The 27,083-nt window shown below is 41.3% G+C and overlaps 3 protein-coding genes across 3 annotated transcripts; 1 reads left to right on the top strand and 2 right to left on the bottom strand.

Annotated features, from left to right (window-relative positions):
• The first annotated feature begins 16,687 nt into the window (after nucleotides 1-16,687).
• On the top strand, nucleotides 16,688-17,439 carry LOC110676952. The gene is made up of 2 exons (XM_021846982.1): nucleotides 16,688-16,908; nucleotides 16,967-17,439. The coding sequence occupies exons 1-2, from the start codon at nucleotides 16,845-16,847 to the stop codon at nucleotides 17,437-17,439; spliced, it is 537 nt and encodes a 178-aa protein (XP_021702674.1). The 5' UTR covers nucleotides 16,688-16,844.
• Nucleotides 17,440-20,465: 3,026 nt separating this feature from the next.
• LOC5566962 lies at nucleotides 20,466-21,682 on the bottom strand. Its single transcript, XM_001651325.2, has 3 exons — nucleotides 21,046-21,682; nucleotides 20,780-20,982; nucleotides 20,466-20,706 (listed from the first exon to the last, which is right to left on the bottom strand). Exons 1-3 carry the CDS (start codon nucleotides 21,266-21,268, stop codon nucleotides 20,581-20,583), a joined length of 552 nt encoding a protein of 183 aa, XP_001651375.2. The 5' UTR covers nucleotides 21,269-21,682; the 3' UTR covers nucleotides 20,466-20,580.
• A 3,827-nt stretch (nucleotides 21,683-25,509) lies between these two features.
• On the bottom strand, nucleotides 25,510-26,678 carry LOC5565660. Its single transcript, XM_001649967.2, has 2 exons — nucleotides 25,947-26,678; nucleotides 25,510-25,881 (listed from the first exon to the last, which is right to left on the bottom strand). Exons 1-2 carry the CDS (start codon nucleotides 26,176-26,178, stop codon nucleotides 25,592-25,594), a joined length of 522 nt encoding a protein of 173 aa, XP_001650017.1. The 5' UTR covers nucleotides 26,179-26,678; the 3' UTR covers nucleotides 25,510-25,591.
• Nucleotides 26,679-27,083: the final 405 nt, after the last annotated feature.

Genomic DNA, 27,083 nt, shown 5'->3' with positions numbered 1-27,083 from the left:
AATGAAAATGTTGGTGACCTGGGAGGGAGGCACCGATACTACACACGAAATATGACTCAACACTGTTCCAAACTGCAAGATAACTCCCGCTCACCAACGACAATCAAGGCAGGCTTGTGAAGAATCGCTACTTTTCTTTTATTGTGTACCTTCGATATTTCTGGACAAACTTGGAAAAAGGGCCATAGTTTTATGTGTATTTAATTTTAATTTTGATTGAGAAACAGTAAAAAGATGCGTGTTTCAATACTTTATATTCGATCAAATTAAAAGGTGCTATCGTAGCATTGCTTTTGGGTGTGCAGGAATTGATTTTCAACCGATTGTTGTCAACTTTGTTGAATTGCAAGAAAAAATGTTTTGATCCATTAGGCGCTTTTATCAAGTTTGTCCATTCTTTAAGATCTGGGCTCACAGTAACAGTTCGTGACAGCAGAATCTCGGCTCACTATGACGTACATAAATTTTGTATCGGTTTCTCCCTCCCAGTTGGTGATCATTGCGAGCTTAGAAAGCTAATGTTGAATATACTTATAAGTAAAACGCGCATATTTCAAAGGGGAATTGACAAAAAGCAGGCAAGCTGTAAAAATAAGTGCTACATTGTTTAAAAGGCATAATAATTTGGTGGAATAGGATAGTAATCAACAGAAAAAAACAAGTGTAATAAAAGCATCAAATGTTATGATTAGCTTTACTGTGTTGATCGTTAATGTTTTGTTATTGTTATGTGCTTGTACCTCTCACGCCGAGGACCTGGGATCGAATCCCATCCCCGACATAGTCACTTATGACGTAAAAAGTTATAGTGACGACTTCCTTCGGAAGGGAAGTAAAGCCGTTGGTCCCGAGATGAACTAGCCCAGGGCTAAAAATCTCGTTAATAAAGTCAAACCAACCAACTATGTGCTTGTAATTAACGTACAAATCGGATTATGTGTGTCGGTTTGAAGATCCTCAAAATGTTTTCAAATTGTCTCGTGATCATTGATTAGTTAATCCGTAGAAGATTTTATTGAATAATTGATGAATGATTTCTTTTGGGTATTTCTGTGAGAATTTTAGTAACAGTTATTGAGGAAAACATCGAGAAAGTTTGTTCATAACACTAGTTGACAATTTGGGCAAATTGTTCAGAATGAGTTTTGAAGTAGTCATTGAAAAACTTCTTTAGAAAAATTCAAAGAGTGAGTAAAAAGCCCATGCTCAAAATTCTTTGGACATTGTTAACATTTATATGATTCTTCTCTACAATCAAAAAGAAGAAAAAATGATTACAGGTCGGACTCGGTTATCCGGAGACTCGATTATCCGGGATTCGAATCTCCGGAATTTAAGACTCGATTATCCGGAATTTGATTTTTGATGTTCTTGTTTTTCAATTTTTATGCATAAATCTCAGATAATTTGGTATTGCAATATACAACATGAATGGTTTTGCAGTTTTGATAATATTTAAGAACAGAGGGGGTTTAAAAAAATGGTTTTTCTGTATGCTGATTAAAAAAAAAAAAATTTCTTGTGTAGACCCCTACTTTTCCTAGAAATAGTTTCAGGTTACACCACCGCGTCATATAAATAAAACAACAAAAAAAAAGATAATATTTATGTTCTTTTATCGAAGATTTCATTTTTTTTCTCAATGATTCGATTATCCGGAGTGAAAAAAAAATCTATACCCCGGATAATCGAGTCCGACCTGTACTACAATTTTTTTCCACTGACTCCGCATCTAAGCTACATTTTTTTGCTATCCGTTTTCATTTTTACGGATGTTACAGAATCTTACAGAAATCAAATTCAAAACATTAGAGATACATGTAGCGATTGTATTTCTACCAGAAGCATCAAATGGTGAAATCCTTGAGTAAATTCATATGCACAATAGAGATTTTGCAAGCAGTTTCTTGACGAGTTCTTAAAAAAAATCTAATGAATATGTTTGCGCGCGCGGGAAACGGATCGATTTCGGACACCGTAGAAACTAGTCTTTTTCACTCCGTGCAACTAAACTTTATTCCGGCAATTAATTACGGCAAAGATCGCGGTAACTCAAAACAACACTTTACTGCGGACTGAACGGACGAGGCGTGTATTTCCCGGCGGTATACTATCAACTAATCTTTATTCCCCTATTTACTTGATCAGCTGGCAGTGAGAGATTTGGACTACTCTCATCAGTATTGTTTCTCCTATTTCTTCACCGTTCGCTACCTAACCGAAAGGGGAATAGTTGAACCGTGTGATAAACGGGGATAAATAGAGTTTTGAGCTGTGGGACATGTTTGCTACTTCTCTTTGCTCTCAATTAACCCTCGCGTAGCCATGCCGGCCGCCTTGAAATCTCGGCGATTTCAATCAACTACCTACTCTATACTAACTTTTATCTACTCTGTACTACTTTGTTGAATTCACTTTTTACTCTTAATTTACTATTTACACTCTCGGTCGCCGGGTTGACCGTACTCCTACTGCTACTGGTACTGGCCGCATTGTGTTGCTGCTTCTTCGATGCCGAATGACCCATACTCGGTGGTAAACATTGGCTTGCTGTTGCTGTTGACGCTTTGGTTGCTTGCAGAGACGATGACGGTTTCGGATGGTTGCTGGACTTCGATCTGGATTCTGGACGATCCTTGCTGCTGCGGACTTCACTTCTTCTTCTCTCTAGGCTGACGGATCTGCTGCTCTTCGACTCTTGGCGGATAAACGGATGCGGTTGGACTTCTGACTTGCTTGACTGGGTGGACATCTCGATTGCTTGTTCTCGTCGGTGGTGATTCGTCATCGGTAAGACGGGGCTCCCTCGCCTCGCCGCGGTAGATCTATTAATCATATGAACGGGTGCTTTTTAAACTGAATTACTGGACAAAACAAAGACTTGCCTGGAACGGAGGCCTCCTGGCCTCCGCGGCGCCTCCAGGCGCTGATGATACCCCTACACGTCACAGTGGCGATCGTCGGTACTTGCTAGCGAACTACAAATGTGCTGGTGGAACCATTTCCGATTCGAGACCGTTGTTAGAGTTGGCCATACTCGTTGACGACCTCTTCGTTGATTCCTGGAGGACGAATAGCGCTCTTCTACCTCCGTTGCGAGTTCGCACACTCGTACCTCAAATAGCCAAGCGTGTGATTGTGGTTAGCAGGGTTTTGAATTGTGCAGTCTACGACTGCCGAGATGACTGACTTCACGGAACAAAATAATATTGCCGAACTAAGTTCAGCACGACTGCTTCATGCACCGTTCATGCAGAACGTACCACCACCAGAACAAAACAGATTACCTCGATAATTGGAGAGACCGGATCGAATAGTGACTTCCATCGTTTCTTGGGCTTGAAACGAGGACGGAATGTGGCTACGAATGAAAAATGAGCCGATTAACTTTTTGAAATTCAAAACATAACTTAACTTAACTGGTCTGCGGAGGTCTTTCGACCTCCGCCGGTGGAGGAGTCCTAGTTCTCCCCTGATGCGGATTGCATATTGTCGCTGATTGGAAGGATGCAGATCTTCGAGATTGCTCGTTTGTAGCTGCCATCCTTCGTTCAGACTGTCACTACCCGAATGTTTCCGTCTGCTCCAGTGTGTACTTCGGTTATCCGACCCAGAAGCCAACTCAACGGTGGCTGATTCTCCTCCCTCAATACCACCATCGTTCCTATCTTCACGTTGTCATGCTTCTTGGTCCACTTCGTGCGGTTATGCAGGTTGGACAAATATTCGGTCGACCATTTCCTCCACAAAAGTTGCACAAAGTGCTGCACGGTTTGCCATGCAGACAAACGGTTTTCCGGTAGACCATCAAGGTTCGGCTCCGGAATCGCTGCCAACGGACGTTGGATGAGAAAATGGCCCGGTGTTAGTGCCTCGTAATCACTGGGATCGTTGCTGACTGGTGTGAGCGGACGAGAATTCAAAACTGCCTCGATCTGCGTGAGCAGCGTCTGGAACTCGTCGTACTGTAACGTCCTTGAACCTATCGTTCGTTTCAGCAACGTTTTGAACGATTTTACAGCGCTTTCCCACAATCCTCCAAAATTTGGGGAGCGGGCTGGTATGAAGCGGAACTCAGTGTGGTCTTTCGACGATTCTTGGACCACGGCGTTCTGGAACTGTTGGTTGATGAAAAGCTGCCGTAATTCTGCCATCTCGCGTTTAGCTCCGACGAAATTTCTGCCGTTGTCGCACATGATTAGCGATGGTTTTCCACGTCTAGACGAGAACCGTCTGAGGGAAGCCAGGAATGCCTGCGATGTTTGGTCAGCCACTAACTCCAGGTGGACTGCCTTCGTTACCAGGCAAACGAAAACGACGACAAAACACTTCACGGGACGGGCAGAACGCTGGGGGTATTTGACTTGAAACGGTCCACAAAGATCGATGCCGACGCGTTGGAAGGGACTACAAGGCGTAACTCTCTCCGATGGTAGATCGGCCATCAATTGCTCGTGAATCTTCGGCTTGACACGGAAGCAGCGTACACAATCATGGATCACCTTTCGAGCTAGATTTCGGGCGTTTGTCGGCCAGAACTTGCCGCGAACGGTCGAAACTAGTAGTTGCTGTCCCGCATGGAACAGATCCCGATGATATTCGGTCATGACAAGCATGGCGAATGGATGGTGATGATCGATGATGTACGGATGTTTCCTACTCGACGGAACTTTGGCGTTCCGTAACCGGCCGCCAACGCAAATAATGCCGTCCACCATTTCTGGGTTTAGCGAAGCGATTCGCGAGGAATCTTGAACACTCCGACCACGCGACAGCTCGGTATACTCTTGCGAAAAGGATTCTTGCTGTGCTAAGCGAACTAGCAATCGAAGAGCCTCGTCGCGTTCGACGAGCGTTAGTTGACCTTGCTTGCGATTATCACGATTCGCACTCCTTGTATTAAAGCAGAACCGTCGTAGGAAAGCTACAAGCTTTACAAGCTCTGTCAGCGAAGACCGTAAACCGAAAATTTCGCTAGGTTCCGTACTGGGCAGTAATGCAGAAATGACTCCCTTTTCTTCCAAAAGCGACGGATGCAGTTCGCTTGTATCTGGCTCAGCTATCGGCCAGTTTGCTCGTTCTTGGAGAAGCCAATGCGGTCCACGCCACCAGAGAGACTCGTACTGCAGCTGCGGGGGTGCCATACCCCGAGAAATGATATCTGCCGGGTTTTCCATTCCAGGGACGTGATTCCAGGTACCGCCAACGGTGATGTGCTGGATCTCCGATACTCGGTTGCTGACAAACTCCTTCCATCTGGAGGGAACTGACGATAGCCAGTACTTCACAATCGTGGAATCCGTCCAAAAATGCGACTCCACGGTCATGTGGATGCTGTCGATCACCTTCTCGTAGAGATGTGCGAGTAGTAACGCTGAGGAAAGTTCAAGCCGTGGTGTGGAAAGCGATTTTTTCTTCTTCTTGAGGTTCTCGAGAGGAGCAACTCGAGACTTTGCTGTCAGCAATCGTACGTCTACAGTACCGTCTGCCGCGACGGTTCGAATATAGATGCACGCACCGTACGCCTTCCTGGATGCATCGCAGAAACCATGCAGTTCTACAGACTCCCGAGAAGTTGTAACGCCAATCCAACGTGGAATCCTTATTCCGTCCAAGCCGATCATATTTCTGCGATATTCAAGCCATCTTTCTGTCATATCTTCGCTCAACGGACTGTCCCATCTACATTCCCGCTTCCAGAGTTCCTGAACGAACAACTTTGCTTGAACGATGACTGGGCCGATCAATCCCAAGGGATCGAATAAACGGGAGATATCGGACAGAACTGTCCGCTTCGTTACTGCATCTGATTCATTCCACTTCGGAGTGCTGAAGCGATAGACATCCAAACGTGGTTCCCACTGTAGGCCTAGTGTCTTCACCAGTGATGCATTTGAACGCGTTCAGTTCGCGTTCCAGTTCAATTTGTTGAACGGAGTGATCAAGTAGGCTTGCTCATTGTTCAGTTCAAAAATTTGAACGCTAGTGAGCAAAAAACTGAACGCTGATTGTGTCGCCAGCATTCACGGCATCTTACCGCGCTAAAGTTGTTTAAAAGGTACTCAAAGCAAGACATAATATATTTATTTCAAACTTAATTGGTTTCACTATTGATTCAGGAAATCTTTCCTTGGTAAAAACCTAAATCTATGCTTTGATTACCATTGCAGTGCATTGCGATCTGAACGGGGCGTTCGAGAGCAGCAGTGGGCTCCGGCTCATGAGATCACTGTCTACTGCGTTCTCGAGCAAAATTTGAACATGCTCCGTTCAGTTCAAAATGCATCACTGGTCTTCACAGTAGAATCGCTTGAATCCAGCGTGAGAATGGTCCGATCGTCGTGTAGATGCTCCGGAACGTGCCGCAGAATTTCTTCGCAATTGGAGTTCCACTTTCTCAGCGTGAAACCTCCGGATTGCATCAAATCCACCATTTCTTCGACGAACTGCTTGCCTTCATCAATCTCGTCCACGCCGGGCAGCATATCGTCGACGTAGAAGTCTTCTCTTAGCACGGCGGCTGCCATTGGATGGGACTCCTCTCCTTCTTCCGCCAATTGTTTCAGGCACCTCGTGGCAAGATACGGAGCTGAAGCAGTACCGTATGTGACGGTTGTCAACTCAAACGTTCGAGTTTCTTCGTCGCTGCTACCTCTCCACACGATCCTCTGGAGCTTTCGATCATATTTGGAAACTGCAATCATGCGATACATCTTTGCAACATCAGCAACGACGGCGTAACGATGGAGACGGAATCGGAGATTAATATTGATCAACTCGTCTTGTACGACGGGACCGACCATCAACGCATCGTTCAACGAAACTCCTGTTGAGGTTTTGCAGGAGGCATCAAACACCACTCGAAGTTTGGTTGTTGTGCTCTCCGGCTTGAAGACTGCGTGATGGAGCATATAGTATGCAACTCCCTCGCAGTCCTCGGTGACTTCTACCATGTGTCCCATGTCCAGATATTCTTGGATGAACTCGGAGTACTGGTGCTGCAGTTCGGAGTCCGCTGACAATCTTCGTTCCAAACTATTCAACCGTCTGATCGCAGTAGACCTTGATTCACCCAATTTTTCGATGAGGAAATCCTTCTTCGGCAGAGCAACTACGAATCTTCCCGTATCGTCGCGTACAGTTGTCTTCGCAAAGTTCTCCTCGCAAGCAGATTCTTCCACGGAATGTGTACTGATGCAACGACAAGTTTCGATTTCCCAGAATCTAGTCAGCTGGTCTTGGAGCTCCGCAGTTGAGCAGACGTTGACTATGGAACGGGATCCGCTGATTGGGCAATCCGGCACTCGGCCAGAGACGATCCATCCAAAAACAGTATTCTGCAAAGTCGGTCCATTCTCCGTCGCTTTCAGTCGTCCATCTGCCAGCAAATCCAAATAATGTTCTGCTCCGATTATCACGTCCACCGGTCCGGATTCATGGAAGTCTGGATCCGCCAAGAATTCTGTTTCCGGCAGACTCCATTCCGATGGGCTAAAACTGGAGGTAGGCAACGACACAGTCAGCTTCGGCAAGACGAAAAACTGCATCTCTTCTTCGAACGGAGAAATCATTCGCGACCTTGGAGAAACTTCAGCACTCACTCGCTTGGTGGATACACTTTGTGCAGACCCAATACCTTGCACGGACAAAAAGGTGGGTGAAACTCGAAATTTGAGCTTGTTCGAGAACTCCTTAGTCATGAGACAGTGTTGGGAGCAAGAATCCAACAATGCTCGGGCAAGCAGGACATTTCCAAAACGGTCTTTAACTCGTACGAGTGCCGTTGACAAGAGGATGTTGTGTGTAGGTGTCTTGGGTAGTGCAACGTAGTTGTGGCTTGTGCTGGCTTGACTTGTGCTAGGCTGTGGCCTATTGATTTGTGAGTTGGCAGTGTGTGTAGGTGCATTGTTTGATTGAGTATGTGCTTGTTGGTTCGGTTGCTGTGGGTTGGACTGTGGTTGACGTTGGGGTTGGCTGGCATCTTGACTTCGCGTTTGCGCGGGTGGAACGGAGGATCTTACCGGGTTGAAGTGGAGCATGGTGTGGTGTTTCTGCTGACAGTGGTGGCAGACACCTTTATCGCATGTTCTTGAGATATGACCAGGATGCAGGCAGTTTCGACACAGCTTGCTCTCATCACCGCTTCGTTGCGTTCCGTGACCTTCATCTTCTGGAACTTGTTGCAATGGAACGGAGAATGCCAAAACTCGCCGCAAAATGGACATTTGTTGGACATCTTCACCACAGCATGACACACAGCAAACTTCGTCGGACGTTGATCGGAGCTGGTAGACTTCGACGGAGCTATTGACTGCAACACTGCGCACTGGTTGCGCAGGAATGTCACCAAATCCTGATATTTCGGCACTTCTTTGGAGTTATGATGAGCTTCCCATAAACGCAACGTCGCAGTATCGATCCTAGCGCAAAGCATGTAGGCGAGAATGGTACTCCACTGAGCTGTTTGCTCGCCTACCTTGTCCAGCATCTGCAAATTCTTCTCGAACTCACTAACGAGATGATTCAGTCCGTCATACGACTCCTTCTTAAGTGGTTCCAGCGAAAACAGAGTATCCAAATACGCCTTGACGATGAGTTTCTTATTCTCGTAGCGCTCCAGGAGAACCTTCCACGCAACTTCGTAATTGGCAGCCGAAAGCTCGATGGTGTTGATTTCCTACAGAGCATCTCCCGTAAGCGACGTCCGAAGGTAGGTGAATTTGTCCATCGAGTTCAACTGTCCGTTCAGATGAATCAAGCTGCGGAAGGTGTCGCGAAACATCACCCATTCTCCTAATTTGCCACTAAACGTGGGCAAACTAATTTCGGGCAACTTCACCTTGGAATGCGCTGCGGTTTGATCGGCTGGTATTCCACAGTCGCGCCTGACCGGATCATTGGGTGGAAGCAGTTTGAGCAGGGCCGATTTCACCTTACAGTAGCGGTTTTCAAATTCTTCGGCTACACGGAAGTTTTCCTGCTCACGGGTGTGCGCATCTTTTCCGCCAGAAGAACCCTTCTTCAACAGATCGCTCTCGTCTTCATCCTCCTTCTCTTCCTCTTCGTCTTCCATCAGCAGCTCAATCTTCTCACGTAGGATGAAAAACTCCGAATACACTTCGTTCAGGCCCTTGAGTCGCACTTCAACTTCACACTCATCACGATCTTTGTCGAAAGCGGTCACAAACTTCTCCACGATTGTCACCTTTTGCTGAAGCAAGCGTTCACGCTTCAACAAAGCACGCAAATCACTGGCCATCACTGCACTGGTCAAATCAAATTCAATCACCAAGCACGAATCACTATCACCGGTACACTTTCACTGTGACAGATCTTCTCGACGTTCCACGATCGCGTTTAAAGTAGACAGATTTAGAACTGTACAACCCAACGACAGCAGCGAGGGGAGATGAATCACAGAAGAAAAGCAACCAACAGACCCAAGCGGAACTTCGAGACCAACAGAAAGCGGACACAACTCATGCACCTTGCCAAAGGAAAAAACTCACATGCATTTACTGGATTTATTCAGCCTTATTTCGGTTGGCCACATGCACCAAGCCACCGTTACACAGTACTTCCCTGAATCTGCAACTCCGATGGCGCCGACGATGTTATGCAGCACTTTACTCGATGGCGCCCGGTTGTTAGCAGCTTTGTTCCTCCTGGCGCTCGAATTCCTCCTGCGATGGCGATTTACCGCGTCCAAAATGGCACGAATTCTTCACGCCGACCTTAGTTCACCGGCGGTAGGCACACTTTCTTCCTCACTGCACTAAATTTCGCCACCCGCCGTGACGATCGACACTGTTCACAATTCAATTTTTCACTGCGGCTTTCTCAATGTAAATCGCCCACACAGTAGCTCACACAGTAGTTCGCAATCCTGTTTTTCGCACTGTTCACTTAAGCGGGCTTCGTATCCGCAAACCGATCCTGACCGTCCTCGATCCGGTTCGAAGGACCAAAAATGTATGCGCGCGCGGGAAACGGATCGATTTCGGACACCGTAGAAACTAGTCTTTTTCACTCCGTGCAACTAAACTTTATTCCGGCAATTAATTACGGCAAAGATCGCGGTAACTCAAAACAACACTTTACTGCGGACTGAACGGACGAGGCGTGTATTTCCCGGCGGTATACTATCAACTAATCTTTATTCCCCTATTTACTTGATCAGCTGGCAGTGAGAGATTTGGACTACTCTCATCAGTATTGTTTCTCCTATTTCTTCACCGTTCGCTACCTAACCGAAAGGGGAATAGTTGAACCGTGTGATAAACGGGGATAAATAGAGTTTTGAGCTGTGGGACATGTTTGCTACTTCTCTTTGCTCTCAATTAACCCTCGCGTAGCCAGAATAAATCTTGAAAAATGAAACGCAATGAAATGAATGAAATTTGAAATTTCGGCAGCAAAATTTTTAATAACTTTCAGTTTGAATATAACTCCTCGCGTTGCACAGTTATTAACTAAGAAGTTTCTACGCCAAAAGTTGCCATTTTTGCATGCGTATATCGTGTGGCAAGTACGCCCAGGGAAGTCAAGAAAATTTCCATTACGAAAAAAATCCGGACCGACCGGGAATCGAACCCACGCCTTCAGCATGGCTTTACTTTGTAGCTGCGGACTCTAACCACTCGGCTCAGGAAAGCCCCTCTAATAATTAATTTTGCAACCCCCTGCTTGATTATTCCTGAATCTCAGCAAATGAGCATAATGCTTGATAAGAACTCGTCATTAACTCTATTTCTGGGAGCATGGTGGTGCCAGTCTTGACAAAAAAGTTGACATTACATTTCAACCGTGATAACATTGATAGTAAGAAGTTATTTAGTAAAACTTCCACTTTTTTCACTTAGAACCTTCATTACTATTAAGACGTGTGGTCACCAAAATTGCGCTCTATGTTCAAGAAATCTCTAAAATAAACCCGCCCGAAAGGATCCTCAACCGAACCTGTATTCATAATCTGCTACTTTTGATATGGTCTGGTTTTAAAGAACATTTGCGCTCTAGAACAGTCGCAAATGTCCACTGGAAGTAATACCACGCTTGTACTGTGTAGAACAAGTGTGCTTTTCAGATGGCGCATATAATCAGTACATGTTTCTGCTTTTAAATCAAAAGCTGAACTGAAGAAGGCTCCCAGACATTTTTCACATCATTCGTAGTAATTGCCATGCATTTTCTGATACTTTTCGAGATTAGAATGATAAAAACACAAGCATTTTAAAATTCCCGAATTTGGCAACATCCCAATTTTGGCAACATAAAAATCGAGCCTTGTTGCCAAAATCGGTAAGACACTGTATACCATTTAATTCCACTAGAGTTTGTATCCTTTGACAGATACGCGTATTTCGACCTCAACTGCAAGGCCGTCTTCAGTGTCGTGTACTAGACTCGACTTTAAGACTCTCATTGAGAGCTTTCTATGCCAATGTTGCCATTTTCGCATGCGTATATCGGTTGGCAAGTACGATTATACTCTATGCCCAGGCAAGTCAAGGAAATTACCATTACGAAAAGATCCTGGACCGACCGGGTATCGAATCCAGACACCTTTAGTATGGCATTGCTTTGTAGCCGCGGACTCTAACCATTTGGCTAAGGAATTAATTGAACTCAATAACTAGAAAGTACAGATTAAGTTCGAGTAGAATTTGTTTCAAATTTTGGTCAACAGCATTCTATTTAAGCGGCTTAAATGAACTTTATGTGCAGGCCCGGATTTGGGGGGGTGCCAAGGGGGCAAATGCCCCGGGCCCCCCGGTAAAGGGGGCCCCCCGGTAAAGGGGGCCCCCCGAGGAACTAAAATTAAGAACCAAAACATTTTAAAATACTTTACAATAGTTTTTCTTCAGACATTTGAATATATGATTCTAACGTCAAAGTCAACTTTCCAATATTTTATTTTTTTTTCATTACCTAATCTCACAGTATGGTCAATTGTTATCCTTCAATGTATTACAAAAAATCATGAATATTAACTTAAAAGTAGATGGAGTACCGTGTACCTTTTAATTCCGCTCCTAAATGCTTATCTTTGACAGATACGCGTATTTCGACTACCACTTGCAGTCTTCTTCAGTGTCAGTTACTCGTATCCACTGGATACTGGAGTGGATACGAGTAACTGACACTGAAAAAGACTGCAAGTGGTAGTCGAAATACACGTATCTGTCAAAGATAAGCATTTAGGAGCGGAATTAAAAGGTACACGGTACTCCATCTACTTTTAAGTTTCTCTATTTGAGATTCTGCTCAAAGGATTCGAACATTCATTAAAGAGATGAATATTAAGCCAAAATCTTCAAAATTCTTCTTTAGTTAGTTTTTTTTTTTAAATGTTTGAATTGAAAATTCACTTGCAGGTTCTTAAAAATACTGCTGAGCCTCTAAAGAAATGCTCAATTCAAAGAGTTTATCTGGTTCCTATCAGAACTTTAAAATTTAAACATTGCAATTTTATCAGAAACATGAAGCGTAAGGGAAATTCTTCTGTGATTATTTTTAAAAACTTTCCTATTTTGTATTACGTAGTTGATGAAGTTTTCTTTGAATTCAGTAAAGACTTAGAGTAAGCTTTGAATATAATTAATATAATATACAGTACTGCCAAGAATGAAGTACGTGAAGGCCGGTTTTAATACAAAAATGGTCAAGTTTAGGGAACTGTATAACAGCTTCTAACAAACCAATTGACCTAAAATTTGAACTACAACTTGAAATGTGATTTGTGAGATAATAACCAAATTCTATTCAACAGTTTGGAAGCTATTAAAAAATAATGTTTTGAAAAAAATGCCGAAATTTTCAAATTCGATTATTTTTGAAATGTGAAAATTTAGATGAAGGCCTGCTTCTGCAAATTTGTTCACTTAGATGAGATGCAAAACTTTGTGGAAGGTTATGTTTATCCTAAATTGTTTGTTTTCAAAATATATAAGTATCAAAATTTGGACTTTTTTGTCATGGGTGGATTTTAAAAACTTGGATACTTTTGCATATAATTTGATGATTCATTTTTTCCAGTTGTTTCCACCGTGCAGTTCAATTTTCAGGTCAATTGGCTTTGTGTGTCATGGGTGGATTTTAAAAACTTGGATACTTTTGCATATAATTTGATGATTCATTTTTTCCAGTTGTTTCCACCGTGCAGTTCAATTTTCAGGTCAATTGGCTTTGTGTACTGTACTGCCGTTATACGCATAATTGTCCCATGTTCCAAAACATGCATTCGTGAAAAACGCGTTTAAAGATTTTAACACATTTAGGCCTCGTATTGACCAGGTGTGTGGTAAATTAAATTAAAATCTTTACAATAGTATAAAGAGTAGCGTGTTCATTTGAGTCAAGAGTTTGTATTATGGGAATAAAGTAAATTTAGCTACGAAATTCAAAGTGGGACTGTTATGCCTAGAAATACTGGGTTTTTGGTGAATTTCTACGCATAACAGTCCCACTGATAGTAGTGATCAATTATGTGCTAAGCATACTGCTGTAGATGACCGTTCTCACGTATAGATTGTACCGAATGTAGAAGACGTATATCCTCAAGACTATGTTAAGGCACCTAATGGAGGCTCAAGTGACATGTGCCAAACGGAGCCAGTGAGAGCCACGTATGAAGAAGTGAAGAAATACGACTTTAAAGCTTGGGATGGAAAGCAATGTTTTCTGTATGTGTGATAATGAGAAAATGTATGAGTTTAGTGAAAGAAAGAGTGGATGAGTAAGTTAGAGAGTTTATAAGATGTAATAAATTCCTATATCGACTCTTCCAGCTGCAGGCTTTACAGAAACTCATCTGCGAATTCAAGGTTGTTATGCGGAGTAAATATTTACATTTAAATGTTTGCACCGAAGAACCAGTTATCCGGAATAACCCAGTATGTTTCCAGGTCATCAAAAACCTCTTGAACAATTCTTCTTTTGAGTTGATTTGCAAATTCATGACGTTTGATGTGTCGCTAGATGGGCCTCAGCACCGTCAATATAATGGCCACTTCCTCTGGAGAACAGGGTCTCCAAAACAATCTGGCATGTTATCAAGTCATCCAAGAACGTTTGAATTACCCTTCTTTAGCCTTGATTAGGGAATTTATGAAGCTTGATTTTGCCAGCTAGGTCTTAGAAACGACAGTTTAGTGGCTATTTCCCCTAGGTTACCGACATTTGGTCAAATCATTCAAATACAATTGAACCACCTTTTGACTAGATTTGCAAATTCATGAAAATTGATATATCGCAAGCCAGGTTTCAGATTTGCCAATATAATGGCCACTTCCACCAATGAACCGGTATTTGGAACAACCCAGCATGTGGCCAAGTCATCCAAAAACGGTCGAACTATTTTTGTTTAGACTTGGTTTGCAAAATCATGAAGTTGATTTGTCGCAAGCCATGGACTCGAAATTAAAGCGGTTACTGATTCTTCAAGTGGGATTACTTCAGTACTCCCTGTGATGAATCCAAAATTTCGGTAAAGTTCTAATCGGTCAAGAAGAATTTGGTGATCGACTCTGAAAATTCAACTGAAATGCATTGGAAAACGGATGGGAAATACTATTTTGATATTGAAAATTTCAATCAAATTTGTCGTCAGGCACACACACATAAAACAGGTTGTGTTCCACATGGGATGTAAAGCCAACATAAGAAGATGTTCAAAACGATTTTCCCAAACACCAGCTAATAAAAAACTGCCTACTGAATATTTTGTTCGAGATCAGCGCAGCGAATTTTGTAGTGTGACAATTATGCGTAGAAATACAGTAGTGGGACAGTTATGCGTGGAAATTCAACAATGGGACAATTTGACTTGGCTTGCTCTTCATTGAGTTTCCGAACAAAGTTAATTTTTGGTAAGTGTTTTCTAAAACTAAAGGTAAAAATAAACTGTTTGATGACAAAAAGTCTAAATGCTCAAAAAGCAACATGGGACAATTATGCGTATAACGGCAGTGTATTCTTGCCAAAAAAAACGTTTTTTTTCCAGTGAATGCGGCAACAAGAGACAAACTGGAAACTTGTACTAAATAGAATCAAAAGGAGCTTTGGAGAAAAACGGCTTTGGGCCCATTCACAAATTTCATAACGCTGAAGGGGGTGGGTGGGTGTCCTTGGCGTGTTACAGCTCATACAAAATTTGTTGAATACTCATATAAAAAGTGTTACAAGGGGTGGGTGGGTGTCAAAAATGGCCATTTTTGGCGTTATGAAATTTGTGAACAAACCCTTTGAAGATTTTCAGCGATTTTTCAAATTATTAAGTCAAAAAACGAGCCAATTTCTGAAAAATTACTATATGTTTACCTTGGAACGGAAAAATTACCTCAAAGCGCCATTGGAACTTATAATCAGTCGAATTTTGCAATGTATATAGCTCACAACCGAAAATGTCACTTACACTTCTTTGAATTTGAGCCCCTCATATGTTTGGACCGACCATGTTGTTCAAAACTCAAATTCAATTCGATAATTTGTGAAATGCTAAAACGTGCTGAATTTTGTATAAAGGGGCCCCCTTTATGTGATCTGACCCGGGCCCCCCGAAGCCCAAATCCGGAACTGTTTATGTGAGATGAAGTTCAGTTAATTTATTAAAAAGTTAGCTGCTTAAGCCAAAACATGCCCTCTTATCTAAGCTTTTTGTTGCTTGGGCGGCGAAATCAATCAGTTCGTCAGCTGGCGAACGCTAATCTTTGCAATAATGATCTGAACTCTTTGTTCTTGCCAACCTAAACGTTCAATCTCCTATGGTAATATTGTCATCTTAGCTTGTGTTCAAGTTGCTCGTAAATGTCATCATATGTGCTTCGGGAGTGAGAATTGTGCACATTTGCTGAGATAAAGTTCAAGAATTAGTCTGATCTTCGATTGTTACATTCTCTCGCTGATCGGCCATCACCCACCCTCGCCTTTGCAAATCGCCAAATCTATGGAAGTTATTCTCAACCTAAATGATCCCGCTGCTCTGGTAGATGGTATGCTTATCTGTAAACGTTTGTATCATTAATCGTCGAATTCGTGGCCCTTCGCTATGTTGGAGACCTTCCTTTTCCTGTCGACGAAGTAGTACCGTACCGAGTTTTCATCACCTGATTCCGCACTTTTCGATTTATCTGGGCCGTATTTTCTCGTCGACGTTTTTACCGTAGCGTTTATGCAAGATTGGCTTGCATGGTTTGACATCAACCTTCTAGATTTCCGGAGGACCATTGTGCGCAGTTTCGATTGAACGCCTCGTTGGCACTCGGCCTATGATCAGACTTCCCTGGTATGGGAAACAGTGTTGTGTGCCACTCTCAACATGGAGATTACTCGCAGCATGGACTTGAAGGAATAGCTGTGCGTTTACTCCTTCGACTATTTGCGTTCTTCAAATCAAGCATATCAGTGTTTAAATTTGTAGAAATTTTCCTTATCTTTATCTTATCTTAGTAACAGTGTAAGCTACACTATTAGCGAGCATTTTTTTCTGTTACAAATTACATTTCCTGACTTCGTACCTGCGACAACGAAAAGTGACTTCTTCATCCATACAGACACGTAATTCAACGGTATTTTGTTTTCACCATAATCACGTTCATTGGTGGTCATTGTGTGCCTATCGTCACCTATAGCTTGCCACTGTTTACTCTATTCGGTATGGCTTGGTCGCAATCTGCCAACGAAACCAAAACGTTTCAACTGGTGAAATGTGCACCCAACGGTACACAACCTCGACCAAACTTCTGGGTCAAGTTGAAGACCACCGAAAGCAATGGGTTGAGTCAATGTCTTCCGGGGCTCAGTTTTCCTCTGAGTCGGCATCAATGGGCAGCTGTTGAGTTATCATGTCGTGTAGCCAGTATGCAAGAGTGTTGCTAATCCTGGTTTCCGTCTGGGCTATCGTTGGAGGTGAGGCGTGTATCAATTGGTTTCCGCAGATTGTTCCTAACTTAAACTCATCTTTTAGAGAAGCAGATTTGTGAATATCGTTGCAATTTAGCCGACTGTGTCAACAACGAGGTGTGGCATGAAGTCGAAATGGACGGCCCCAATGGGGATAAGATTGTGCTCCAGCAGACCCTGAGACAACGGCCCCGAGAGAAATTGGTCGGATCAATGTTTCCCGGTTTGGTACGGTCGAACATGTTCCGAAAATTTCTGGACGCCTTCGTAACGATGGGTGAGCGAAGGCGGGCAGAGCAGCAGTATCGGAACGATGTTGCTCGACAACGGGTCGAGCAGATTCAGCAGCGACACCGAATGGGCCGGGTGGCAGTAGCTGAGAAGCGATCTCAGCGAGCGGTCCGCGAACGGCCGGTTCCGAATCTTGCTAGGGCGAATAAACGCTCGGAGCGTCGGGGCCAACGTAATGCGCCGCGTAGAAGCCAGAGCAATAACCCGCGTAGGGGTCAACGTAGGGGAAGAGTACCAGCTGAATGAAATGCATTTGAAGGCTGGTGTTAAAAAAAAAACATTAGATTAAAATAACTACCTTTAAGGCCCAAGTAAAAATGGTGCAAAAATCAAAACTGAAAAAGCAGTTGTCTCTTTTTAAATAGACAAATCGAATAAAATAAAAACACACAACTCTTTTATTTGCCAAATAAAAAGGCTGTGTGTTCTTATTTTCATCAATTTATTGTTTTAAAAGGAGAAAACTGCTTTTTCAGTTCTGACTTTTGAGCCATTTTTTCTTGCAACTTAATGATGACGTTCGAGCTTGTTAGTGGAATACCTGTAAGAAAATAAAAATCGAACTCAAAATTCAAAAATATGGTTCAGCGATGAGGATTATTATCTGTTGTCATTGAATAATTATTACTCCTAATTATTACTATTAATTATTATAAGGATTGAGGCCCAATGTCGATAAACCAAAAAGTTATTAGGCCGTATCCGTCCTGCAAGTTCGAATTGCTGCCATTTCGGCAGTTCTTGCCGGATTGCCTTCGTTTTAGCTCGATTGGAATCATCTAGGGTCTAGGGTCATTTGAATTGTTGGAAATTCCACCGGCTCGGAATTATTCTGGAAAGTCAGATCGTGTAAAAACGACCCCAACTCCCTTTTCAATCAAATTTCATCCAATTAATTAGTACAAAACTGACTACAATTCCATTTATTTGTATAGTTTTGACAACGGATGCCATTTGATAACTAAATTGAGCCCAGTTTTGGACTTGGGACGTAACAAGTTATACTGTTTCATAGGATGTGCTACTTTCACCATCTAATTCATATTTTCTCGCCGTTCCCTTACGTATCCATATGATTTCAATGTAATCGATTTTACCGTGCTGCATCAATACCCGGACGCCTAAGGTGATACAGATATTTAAATGCCTGTATGCAATTGGGTAATCTGTATTTTATAACTTATTGCTATAAAATGATAACTCTTAATGTAGAACTTGCTGATATACACCAAATTGATAATGAATTTAATGAAAATATAGTGAAAATTCTGTTAATTATCCACCATGTAGTGTTCACAAATACGGACACCTGAATCAAAATCCGGAAATAGTTGCATCAAATTCCGGACGTTCAAATCACCACAGCTGTATTCCACATAAAACCATAGAAAATCAAACATACCTTGATATAACGATACATAATTTCATAGATTCATGGAAAATAATGTTTCTTTTTCGTCACTAATTCCAAGAACAACTTAATACATTATTTTTGAAAAACTTCAGAAGATAATGCGTTTCCCACATGAAGACACACAATTTACACTCAATGGTGATTATAAATATTCAGAATCACAAAAATATCACTTTTGAGCATTCTATTTAAGTTTACCAATGATTATAATACAATATTTGTTGTTAAAACTTGTAAAACTTGATGCTGAAACACTGTGTCCGGATTCACAACCACGCGTATCAGTATCCGGACAATCTTCTTTTTTTTGTTTTTTGTTTATCCTGTGATTGTTGTTGTTGTTCCAAAAAAAAAAAAAAATCATGCCTAGTGGTAGATCATACATTGGTCAATAAAAGTGCTGAAGACACAAAATTGCTCAGATTAATATTTTCGCTGCAAATAAATTCAAAAGGTGTGTATCCAAAGTAGCCCCCGGAATCGAAAGTAGCCCCGTCCAACGGTTACTCGATGATATATTATCAGAATTTTGATTCTTTGTGAAGTTGTATAGATGTTAAAAATTTTCCATGAAACTAGATCCATTTGAAAATTTAATAATCGAGGTCCAAACAAAATGATAGCGGAAACGCACCGGAAAGTGGAACCGGTTCGCCAGCATTAATTACGTGATTCGTTGGAAATCTTCCGAAATATGACCATTTTAATTCACTGATTTCTGAAAACATGGTCTGTCATGTTTGGACTTCGCATCATACATATATTTTCCGAAATCATATCCAACTGGACTTAAAACTTCAATATGATGCTTCCAGCGACATATTCAGATCCATTAGTGCACTCTATACTGAGATCCAGGTGCCCTGGGGGAAGTGGTCAATTAGGAACATGTCAGGAACCATATCAATAGATTTTTGAAGGTGATGCTTCCGGAAGTATTTCCAGAACCACTGTATAGCAGATACATGGTGCCCGGGGGAAGTGACCAATTTCAAACATGTCGAAACCATATCAATATTATTTAAGATTTCAAGATTGTTAAATACTTTTAAAAGTATTAGAGTTTGATGGCCATATTGATATAATTCAGGGTATTTTTTGAATTGTCCACATACCCCAGAGTACCTGGAATTTAGTACGGAGTGATAATTGTACCTAATTATTCTGACAGTCCAGTTGGAAATGGTTTCGGATAATACAGCCAGTGACAAAAGTTAGTAACCAAATGCTGTTTTTCCATACAAAATGGGGGGGGGATCTGTATCTTAGCTTCTGGTAGTCCAAATTTGCTGAAATTTGAATTACGAATTAACAGATAACCTGAAACTTTGTGTTTACCGAGCTCACTAACTTTCAGTCATTTTCTGAGGAGTTTCAGAGGGTTGTCAAAGAGAATAGTAAGTTACCGAGAGATTTTTCGATTTAATTCAAAAATGGTAAGTTTTGGATTGTTAGTTTTTTCGGCAAAGTGGTTCACTTTCGGAAATTACTCAAACTTGCAGAACATACCAACCACTTACAGCTCACTGTTTTTTAATTGAATCAATAAATCTCACTTAACTTAACTTAAAATTTCACTTAAATCATAGTCTCATTTTTGAAGATTCGACAAAATTTTCATCCAAACTTCTATATATTATCCAAAAAATGATTGTCGCTTTCAGAAAACGTTTATGAAATATACCCCTTGATATGTTCAGGACTTATTTGAATAGTAATAATCGTAATTGCTCTTGATGTACAGTCGTTATCCTAAAAAAAATGACGGGTGAAGAACGTAATTAGTTTGCTTGTTAACTAATAAACTGTCTTAACTTACATCTTGGGACATCAGAACAATATAAATTGAAATTTGAAATTATTATCACATTTTATTTCTTAAAGTACAGTCAATTTCATAAATTCCTACAATAAATACCCGATCACTCGCATCCCTCCTCCACGTTCCACCATATCCTATCGATCGATCCCACTCAATGTGTAGTTCTCCTGCCGGGGCCCATGTGGTGCTGTCGACGATTCGAGTGCGAATTCAGTCGTAACTTCGTCGGCAGTCCTATTTGGGAGAGTTGTGCCGGCAGTTTGATGAACTCCAACACCTGTCAAATGAGCATCGGTAGTATCCAATTTAGCCAACGAAGACGGCGATCGACCAAAGTTTGAGAACAGTACCTTCCTGAAAGTGGCAATGTCATCCGCGTCCATAACGACATGGTGATGCTTTCCTGGGGCCGCACTCCTGGAGAAACGAGTTGCAATGCTGGTGGGTATGCCACCGTGACTTCCACCACCAGTACTCGGCAGCTGGATCAGGACGTCGTACATCAGTCCGAGTTTGTCACTGTTTTCCACGATCTTGTTAATACATTGCGCATCTGCAGGGAAATTAAAATTCAAACAACTTCACCAACCACTTGAACACATTTTCCAGTACTTACGCTCATTGGCATCCTGTTGGCATTCGCAGATACACTCCTCGCCGCAGTAGAATCCATTGCACGATGGGCAGAATCCGCACAGATCGCTACAAGATTGCTGTTGAGCTTTGAAGTGAGCACTGCCTTGGTCAACTATGGCAGCTGTCTCTACCGTAGAAAACTGCACAAGAAGGCACGTGCCCAGAAGAACGCCTGCTCCCAAAACCGTAAAACTGAGCTTCATTGCGTTTGATTGTTCGACTATCTGACGAGGAATGAGCGCCGTTTAGGAAGTGTACTAGAATCATTTTCCTCTGGCCGTTGGTATCATAAGTTTTGTTTGATTTCTACCCGGACTGTTACCGATGTTTGTTTGGTGGATTTAGTCACGTGGCAGACGTTCTTGGTCGAAGGGTTACTTTTTCTAGCTTGACGCTAATTCGTCAGACGAATTATAACGGGTTTGTGTTTCAAGAACAACAACAAGCAGTCAGAGCACTTACCTCTGCAGGTAAAGCAAAGCTGGACTTCAACGTGTTTGTTGTTTGTAGAACCTTGTCATTGTTCTTGGTATAAGGTTACGGTGGGTGATTTGAGGAGCGTGGGACGTTTTTTCTTCTTCATTTTACGTTACAATTTAACCAAGGCAGGGTTTGTGGATGTGTTATGTTTTCAAAGGAAATATTTTTATTACTGTCACCATACATGTATGTGTATAGTCTTATTCGATCAATTTTTGACACCACAAAATGACGTAATTTCTAGCTATATATCAACAATTGGATGTAATTGCGTTTGATCTAATTAATTTTTCAATAATATTCACTCCAAACGTAAACGTAATTTTCTTACCAGCAATACAAACCTTGTTCCAAACTAAACACTCTGTCGTTAATAATGTGTTGTTATGTTCGAAAAGTAACGACCACGACTCTCCCTCACTGGACCATGATTCGAATTCCTTTGATTACATATGACATGTTTGCGTGTCTCAAGGATCAAATTATGTGTCTCTAGTAGATTTGGGGTTGCTGAATCTGATGCCATTTTTAGATATGTTCCAGCACATCACAATTTTAAACTACAGGTCGCCAAAGTTGCATAAAACATTGGTTTTATTAATGTTCACATAAAATTCAAGGTATAATTTATCAAACTTTTTTGTGATCTCATACACCAAGCATGCATAATAGTACACAAACATTCATTTTAGATGTAATTTGATTGAAATTGCCCGATTGAATTAGGATTAGACAGCAAGGTCTCCATGCAAAATTCTTCGTTTCTCTTATATGGGAAAATGCAATACTTTTTTAAACCACCAAAAAATAAATTTCCCGCATCAAAAGTATTGTAAACTTTGTTGATGAGAATTGCTATAAACATAAAGTTTGAATTCTGTGACAAATTGAGCAAATCAATTGCCTTGCAAGCTGGCAAACTTGCATGCAAGTTAGCTAAAATAGTCAATTTTGGCATTTTCAACAGCCAATATCTCAAAAACTAGACGTGCTATGATATTTTTGAAAAAGGCAATGGATTCAGCAAACCTGAATTGAGTGTATTGCGGTATTTTGGTGCTTGAGACAAAAACGTGTTCCGCAGTGTTATTTGCAGCTTAATAGTGAGCGAACGGATTTTCAAATGAAGCCTATCGAGCTCAAATCAATTATTGAGTATGAATATCTAGATAAGTTTCAAATCAACCACTGACATTATCATGGACACATTGCCATTCTCAGACAACCAGAAGTCGCATAAAAGGTCACGTAATAACTCGTTAATTCATACAAATTACATCAAACCTGCAAAACACGGTGGGTAAAATCGTCAGATTGATGAGTTTCCTCGCATAAAACGCTTTTTTTCTGAGTAAATTTGTACATTTTGTTTCGTCCCGTATACTCATACAAAGTAAGTCCACAGTTAAAAATATGTTGTAAATTTCAATATATTTTCATGCACATATTTGGAGCATCAAAATAAACTAAAATGTCAATGACAAATCGCTTATTATTCAATCGGATGTACTTTAAATTTCAACGATCATGTAACATTCAAGCATCTTTAATTGAGAATTGAACGTGATGCTGTAACAATAGATGAATTTGATTGATTTTCACTACAGTCTTCTGTATACGCTACATTGAAATTCAAATATTTTTATCTGTGTCGAATCGAACCGCAGCAGCTGTCAAATCAATATTTGTTATCATAAGTTAAGTAGCAAAAATCACTTGTTAGTTCGATAGAAAATTTACACACTCGCATTGTATGCTATTATTCATAACATAATATATGCACGTATATCGCCTCCACTTTTGTACAGTATGGCCCATAAATAAAAGGGAAAATCGCCATATCATGTTTTATGGTAGTTTTTATAAGGAAATGTGAAAGAAACATAAATGTTATTCATTATTTGTATTGTTTAATCTATTTGGACTTAGTTTTTCATTTTGGACATGACTTTTATCTGTTACTTTCAACTGGTACAACTGGTACAATCATACACACCAAAAAAATCTTAGATTTACACGTAACGTAATATTAGCCTCAATCATGCAAAGCCATTTCTCATGTATTATTCAATGATAAAACCTATAAACACATCTATTATATACAACATTGTTACCAAAATCCTTAATATTGAACGCGAAACGTCTTCTCTCGAAGAATGTTGCACGCAAAACGGCTTGGTTTACATGATTTTCACGCTGAAAATTCATTCATAAATAATGCACATCAAATGACAAGTCGTCGATCCATTCATGTGCATTATTTTTGACAGAATATTCATCGTAGAATCATGTAAACCGAGAATTCTTGTTTGCAATTTCACTTTCAAGATGCAAGAAAGCATGCAACATTGGCGAATGTTGGATGGAAGATCATGAAATGTTTCAGTTTCACTCAAGTTTGCAAGCATTATCGAATGCAATGAGACAGTTTACATTAATTATCGTTGTATGTTCAGTTGCAACTCGTTTTACATGATTATCATAAAGAATTACGTGCCATGTAAATTTGAGAATTTTTTGCTGTGTATGGTACTTTCAGCTGGTATCGATATAAGTTATCTCTAACCGAAGTAACAACTTTATTCCTCAAAAAACTGTTGTATAACTTCAGTTTTTATGTTTTATTAAACTTTTCCATAAAATAAAGGCATATCAATCCCACAAGACCCAAATGCCCTCAAAACTGTGACTCTGACAAAATATTTTTTTGAGGCCATGAAAAACACGTTCTTTAAGAACTCCTCAATCTTTTGATATCAAACAAACTAATATTTTATCGTTGAAAGTGTGATTTTTGAAGGTGGAAAGTTTATCACCAAAGTATACGACAATCAAACGCTTTTTCTATCTTTGAATGGACAAAATCTTTAAACTTTTTTGATTTATTACATTATTTAGGACAGTTAAAAAAATACGACAAAAATTGTCCTATATAGCAAATTTATGTCAGAAAAACACAAAACACAATGAAAGTAACGCTTGTGGATGCTAAATTTACGTTCAAACAATTTTCGGAGCGCGTTCACTGTGATAAAAGTTCTTTTTATGAAAATAAGAGTCTTGAACTAACGCTAGATGGTACTGCCAATCTTGTATAAGTCTTCAAAGATTGATCATTGTTGCTTGTTGATGCTTAAGATTGAGCTGTCCCTGATCATAACCACTACCTAAACCGGGCAGGTTTAGGTTTTGTGCAATCACAGCCCAGCAAAAATAGAAGCGAAGAAACAGCGATATCTATTGAAAGACGTCAAAGCTGATAAAGCTCATTGTACACTGTATACAATGAATGAAACAAAACTCTATATGTGACAAATGATTTATATTAACTAACAACGTATCATTATTATCCTCCTGTCCTTATTTTACTCCAGATTTGAGGATGAATAAGGGCAGCCGATTATCTTTGAGAAATACATGGCCATCTACATTACCCCCAAGTTGCGCAGAAAAGACAGATAATGTGGCGCCCTCCACATGTGGTACTCCACAGGCTTTACTTGCGGTTATTTTTTTATTAGACATCATAACCATTCGTTTCTAAGGCACGATAAGCTCAAAACAACATAACACCATTAATTAGAAATTCCAAAAAAAAAAAACGACCGCGCTGTTTAAGGACTATAATAAACCGCGTGGTCATTTGGAATTTCAGGAACTTCCTCGCCCTGTACCCCATCCCTTTAAATGACCACGTGGTTTAGGGACGGCACCCTATCAACCTTTGAGAAGGGGTTTTCCCCCTGAACCATTCCATTCCGATTACAGCTCGGTAGAACATGAGCAACGAAAAGTTCCCCACCTTGTACTTCTGCACGTGCCTATTTTATGCCTAACTGAGCTGATATCATCAATAAATACTAAAACACTTTCGGCACGTTTCCATGATGAACCATTAGGCTTTAAAATGTGATATGACTAATAAAAATTAATAATATTTATAAAATCCACCTTTATTGTCAATAAATATGGATTTCTACTTGAACAGATTCAGGACTCACATTTAGCAGATTTCCATAAGCGTTACTTTCCCAATACCGTTCAAATTAAGGATCCGTAGGCGCTAACGGCTCCCGGCGCCGAAACGGTCTACGCTCACGACGTCGCCTGTTGGGTCTCTCAGGGTTCGGTGAAACTCGAGGCTCGCCACGACTTGGTCTGGGATTCCTGCGACCCATCGGACGACGCCTAGGAGGGGGATCGATCTCACGTTGAACTCTCACATTCGATTCTGCAGTATCTTCCACCGGATTTGATTCATTCTCTCGTACTTCCAGAGTGTAGTTCAAACCGAGAAATTCCTTCGTTTGCTTCACGTCTTCCAGGCAGTCCCAATCTGTGGAAAACACAAACCCATCAGCACCATGTTTTGGAAATTTCCAATTCAATTTGAAAATGTACCCGCAGCTCCTGGTTCACAGCTGCATACACACTTGTTTTCATCATGAAGAAATTGTCCAACGCATCCACAGTAGTAACAATACTCGTCACAAGTAAATCTCCAAACTCCTTCGTTGGGAACTTCTCCCATAAGTGAAAATTGGTCATTTTCGGCATGGTCGGTCGACTCAGTGGTCCCAGAAACTAACACTAGTCCACACATCATTACAAACCACGGCCACAGTTTTCCCATGATTTCGCAACTACACTGAAGGACCTCTGGTCATGCGTCTACGCAGTTCAGAAAGTTGCAACCCACCAGCTGTTGCACTGCGAAGATGTTTTCACAACAATCGGAAAGACCTCACTCAGCAGCCGCCGTTGTTGATGGGTCAGCTAAAACTGAACTGCTGGATCTTTGGGAAACGCTCTTTTAAAAGATATATAACTTCCACCCGCCCGGAGAAGCAGCGTGACATCTTGGTGCTTTCCATAGTTTGAAGAAGCTGTGCGAAGATAAAAACGACGATATGAAGTACCTGATTTCGATGTTGGGTCTCGGGGTGCTACTCGTGTTCGTGACCAGCGCAGCGGAGAGCAGTTTGCGCAACAGTCTGACGAACTCTTCCGATATTATCGAGGGTGGAAACAATCTGCAGAAGAATGCATCGTGCCTGGTACTGTGCAACTACTGCGGCTGTGATGGAAGCTTCGTGGGTGATAACTGTGTTTGCGATTGTGGCATCGATGGCGAGGAACGTAAGTTTCGAGGGGCGATCGGTTGAGGCGTGGGTGGTTAGTGATAATTCCGATATTTTCCTCCTAAACAGATGTTAAATGCTTGGAGAAGCTAGAATCCGCTGAACAGCAGGTTGACTTTGAGACACTCGAAGAAGAGGTAAGCTTCATCGATGGTGAGATGGGCGTTCGAGGACGAAGATTGCGGAGGGAAGTGGACGACAGGATGGAACGAATGGGACCCGGCCGGAAACTGAACCGTAAGAACAAGCGGAAGAAGGTCAACCGACGAGCACGAGGACGAAGATTTCTGCAGATGTTATCCAGTGGACCGAATAGGAATAAGGAATAAAGTTTAACTTTGAAATAATGTTTGGTAGATGTTTTGCATTGAAAGAACTCAAGAAAGATGTATTTCTG

The sequence above is a fragment of the Aedes aegypti genome, chromosome 2 (genome assembly GCF_002204515.2).
Source record: "Aedes aegypti strain LVP_AGWG chromosome 2, AaegL5.0 Primary Assembly, whole genome shotgun sequence".
NCBI lineage: Eukaryota > Metazoa > Arthropoda > Insecta > Diptera > Culicidae > Aedes > Aedes aegypti.
This window is presented reverse-complemented; position numbering and strand designations above follow the sequence as displayed.